This window comes from Rousettus aegyptiacus, unplaced genomic scaffold (assembly GCF_014176215.1).
Source record: "Rousettus aegyptiacus isolate mRouAeg1 unplaced genomic scaffold, mRouAeg1.p scaffold_m13_p_14, whole genome shotgun sequence".
NCBI lineage: Eukaryota > Metazoa > Chordata > Mammalia > Chiroptera > Pteropodidae > Rousettus > Rousettus aegyptiacus.
Window position 1 is genome coordinate 36,261,536 of NW_023416289.1, and position 4,874 is coordinate 36,266,409.

Consider the following 4,874-nt stretch of genomic DNA (forward strand, 5'->3'; position numbering starts at 1 on the left):
ATATAAAACAATGTGGCAGGCCCTCAAAACATTACAAATGGAATGATCTTATGACCCAGCCATCCCACTTCTGGGTGTTTCTCCAAAAGAACTGAAAGCAGAGTCTCAAATATTTGCACACCATGTTCATAACAGCACCATCCACAATGGCCAAAAGGGGTAAGTGTTCAGTTGCTCATGGACGCCATTAAGCCAGCGGGAAGGTGGCTCAATACCTAAGATGGCCGATGGCTCACGACCAAAGTTACAGCAGAGGCTTCCCGGGCGGCGAGATCAGCCAAACAGAGAAGTCCCCGCCCTGTAACCCCACCGACATCCTGGGCCAAAACCTTTAAAAACTGCGCCTATACCCCAGACACGTGCGACTTCTCTGGCCCCTTTCCTCGGGACCAGAGAACCTCACCTGCAGACCCTGTTTCATACTTCGCTTTGGCTCAATTTCACCCTCATTCTCATCTCCTCTGGCCGATCAGTAAGCAACCCAAGTTCCATCATAGAGTGAATGAATAAACAAACATGGTCTATCCAGACAATGAAACATTACACAGCCTTAAAAAGGAAGGAGATTCTGACACCAGCTGGGATGGGAGACACCTGTTACAGCATAAATGGACCTTGATGACATTGTGCTCAGTGAAATAAGCCAGTGACAAAAAGACAAGTACTGTATAACTCCACTTAGGTGTCTAAAATTGTCAAATTCATAGAGACAGAAACCCGAAGGGCAGGTGCGGGGGGCTAGGGGAGGGGAGAATCAGGAGTTATTTAACAGGGACAGAGTTTTAGTGTTACGAGGTAAAGAGTTCTGGAGATGGATGCTTACATTCCACCACTGGTTGGTGATGGTTGCACAATATTGAAGGTACTTAACACCACTGTACTGTCTGTGCACTTAAAAGTGGTTAAGATGGTTAATTTTATATTATGCATTTTTACCGCAATAAAAAAAAATCATCCCTCTAAAAAAAAAAAAAAAAAAGCTAGGCAAAATGAGAGAACTTGCACTCGGTTGAGCTGAAAGGCAGGAGAGGTTGAGAGGTAAGAATATGAATGGAAAACAGACACAGATCTTTCCAGAGGTCTCTGAGTCTGTCCTGTATTCCCTGGGCCCTTTGTTATTCTCCCTCCTCCTCTGCTTTCTTGCTGGGAATTCCTGCATAATTCCAGGAGGTATCATTTGCACTTTAGTCTAAAGGAATGCTGCCCCACCCAGGAGACATGCAGTGACTTCGTGGTTATCTTATTTTCCTAGTAGGGTCAGGTATTACAAAATGTCCCAGCCTAACCCCCAAAGAGCACATCTGGTCATCTGTGGTGAAAAGCCTTCTGCCAATCTCCTTTTCTGTGATTCTCCACCACCCGCACTCCCTCTCATCCGAAGATCCTGTCCACTCTCCCACAGGATCCTGACCCTAACTTTCTTTTTCTCAAGTGGTTTTTCCAAGCTGCAGAGCCTTGTACAGAGGGAACCTCCCTCTGACGCACTCCAGGTAACAGAACATCTGCTGGCAGATAATCCAGCTAGCTGTCATTCTGATGATAAAAAACCTTACTTGCCACCCAGATTAAAAGGTGATCACTGGGCTCTGAGGCCCAGAAAGGAGCGCTTGTCTGGAAGTACACAGCTGTAGTCCCCAGTGTCACTGACTATCACATTCTGAAGGAAGAAGACTGTCTTCTTTCCTACTGGACTCTGGAGCTGGAGAGGTGTTAAAGTTTCTTCTTTAGAGCGAATGTTTCAAATACTCTGGCCTCTCACACTGCAGTGTCACCTTTTCTCCTGTGGTCACCTTACCCCTTTGGTGGGCATGGAGGGAAGGTTTAGGTAAATATCCCATAAGAGAAGGAAGGCTCCGAGGTCACAGGGAGGCACCTGGGGTCCCCACTCAGCCTTGTTCTCTTGGCAGGGTTCTCAGGAATGTGAAGAGTGAGAGAGGGATACCTGATCTCACCCTCTTTCTGCTCCAACTCCGATTTCCCTCCTACAAGCCCTGGATGAGGCCAAGGTCATCAGCTCCATTCCTGTCTTTCTCCATGACCCCTCCCCAGCTACATTGGAGATAAGATCCCACCCCCCGCCCTCTCTCATTCTCTGGTTCCTCCCTCATCCCTGTCCTAGGAAGACCATATATTATTCTGAGCACCCTGTCCTCACCTGTCACCACTAGTGGGAGGATGTCACTGGGTGATGACTTTATGTGAGGGCTCCCTTCTGTGTAGTATTCACAGGTATACTTTCCAGCATGACTGGTGTTTAGATCAGTGAGATGAAATTCAGCCAGGCCCTCTGGGGAATTGGGAGATGGAAAAGACTCCAAAGGAAGTCTGCTCTTTTTGAGAGCAAAAGTTACCTTCCTGGTAGGAGCCAAGCACTGCAGTGTCAATTACTGTTGGCAGGGAACATCCAGCTGGGCCGGGCACTGATGGAGGGCCTGAGAAGTGACTCTGGAAGGAAGCAGAGTCCAGGGCTGGATTTGATCTGCTCACCTGCTATCACGAAGCACATTTACAAAAAGAAAAGGGAGATGCAAAATTTGGAGTGAAGGAGGGTGGAAGGTTACACTTTAGATACACTCACCACCTCTTCTGTCTCCTTGGGCAGCACAAAGCCCTGCAAAGGAATCATCCATGAGTCATAAGCTCTTTCCTGGAGCCAAGGTCATCACCCTGTTGTCATCCCCAAGGAACCATCCCAGAGGCTCTTGCTGAGAAAAGACCCCTCATCATCATATTCACCAATAGTCCGAGCCTCTCCACTATCCCGAGACCCACTGACATCAGCACCTGTTAGGTCCTAGGGCTGCTGCAACAAATCACCACGTACTGCATGGCTCATAACAACACAAATGTAGTAGCATGCCATTCTGTAGGTGAGAGAAACCCAACACTATGGGTCTTGCTGGCTGAAATCAAGGTATGAGCAGGGTTGGTTCTTTCTGAAGACTCGGGAAGAATCCTCGCCTTTTCCAGTCTCTAGAGGCACATGCAGCCCTTAGTTTGTGGCATCTTTCTCCATCTTTAAAACCAGCAGTAGGTAGTGGAGTCTGACCTCTTATTCTTCTCCTTACTACTTGCAAGACCCTTGTGATTACATTGGGACTAGCCAACTCTTTCAGGACCCTCTTTCTACTTTAAAGTCTACTGATCACCAACTTTATTTCTAGCCACCACCTCATGTAAAGGGCCATAGTCATAGGCTCCAGGAAACAGGGTGTGAACATCCTCAGGGAATCTACCACAGTCTTCTTTCTACCATCTCTCACATTGTCCCCATCCTAGGTTCTTCTCCCCTCGCAATGTTCCCAGGATCTTGGATGGCCCTGCCATTTTGTCCCAAACCTACCCATTTCTCCCCATTATCCATCTTATTCTTCTACCATATCCTAGATTTCATGGTGGAAGAGCAGATGAGGGACAATAGATGTGACTCCTGATGGTTTCTGTTACCCTAGGCATGTCACCCAGGTGTATCCTGAGTGTGTCAGCATTGTAGAAAGCATAGGGCCCATCCATTCCCTGGTGCCATGGCTTCTAGAGTGTGAGAGACATGAATGGGCCAAAAATGGATGTGTCCATGACAGAAAACTGTGTGGAGGGTCCTCAAAAAATTAAAAATAGTCCATATGACTCAGCAATTTCAGTTCTGGGTATATAGCTGAAGGATATGAAAACACCCTCTTGAACCCCCATGTTCACTGCAACATGTTTTACAATGTGGGGACTTTGAGGGAATTAAGTTGGGTGAAGTCAGTCAGACAGAAGAAAACAAATGTTCTCACTTATATGTGGAATCTAAAAACAGAACTCACAGAAACAGAGTGAAATGGTGATTGTCAGGGGCTGGAGATGCAGAAATGGGGAAATGCTGGTCCCAGGGCGCAAACTTCCAGCCACAAGGTGGATAAATTCTGAGGTTCTAGAGTACAACATGATAATAGTACTTAACAATACAGTATTATTTACTAGCAAGTTGCTAAACAAGAAGTCTCCGGATATTGCTTAATGTCCCCGAGGAGGAGGGTGAACAAAGTTGTCCCCAGTAGAGAGCCACTGCTAAAAGTTAATCAAACTAGACCAACTACATTGATGTCTACAGAACACATTTCTCAGAGTAATTTTGACCCAAATCTATAAAGCTACCAGACATGACAAGTGGCGAACGTATGATTCACTCTTCCAAGCCATATCAATTTTGGATTTTTGAGATTTATTCTGGGGCACCAAGGTGGTTAGTCATCCAGTTGTAATATCAGAGATGCATTTAGGGCATTCTATGAGAGCAGAAAGAAATATCTCAGGGCAATGCACAGCATAGGGAATATAGTCAATGATATTGTAATAACGTATGGTGTCAGATGATTTCTAGACTTATGGTGATCACTTCTTTAGGAATAAAAATGTTGAATAACTACAATGTACACCTGAAATTAAGATAATGTACTGGTAATATTTTAATATATTTTTAAAGAATCCCAGTCATTCAGAAATATGTATATAATTATTTATATATGAATTATTTGATTTGGGGCACTTGCTTCCAAATAATACAAAGAGGTAAAGATGAAATCAGATGGCTAATAAATTAATGAAATATCCAATCTATTTCTTGCCTTCACTCATATTTCTTAGACTGGGGGCAATGTGGCTCAGTGTCTACAGCCAGGCAGCAGTAGCTATTAGAACTTAATTGTATTATTTCCCCCACTGTATATACTAATGACTATCTTCTATTTTTGATGAGAAATACTGATTTTCCATTAATAGAAATGTTTCACAAATCTTTCAAAATTGATTTGAGTACAAAAATAATAATGTAAAATTCTGAGGCAATTTGAAGAAGAATGTCATGTGAGAAAGAATACAGATGCCACGTA

General features: G+C 44.5%; 1 protein-coding gene across 1 annotated transcript; it reads right to left on the reverse strand.

The window, feature by feature from the left end:
• Positions 1-358: 358 nt before the first annotated feature.
• TARM1 (T cell-interacting, activating receptor on myeloid cells 1) lies at positions 359-4,335 on the reverse strand. Its single transcript, XM_016130915.2, is given in 7 exon segments — positions 359-1,621; positions 1,623-1,727; positions 1,729-1,829; positions 2,151-2,386; positions 2,389-2,445; positions 2,579-2,611; positions 3,810-4,335. Coding segments are annotated over 7 exon segments (753 nt in total). The 5' UTR covers positions 3,931-4,335; the 3' UTR covers positions 359-1,521.
• Between the last annotated feature and the right edge of the window lie 539 nt (positions 4,336-4,874).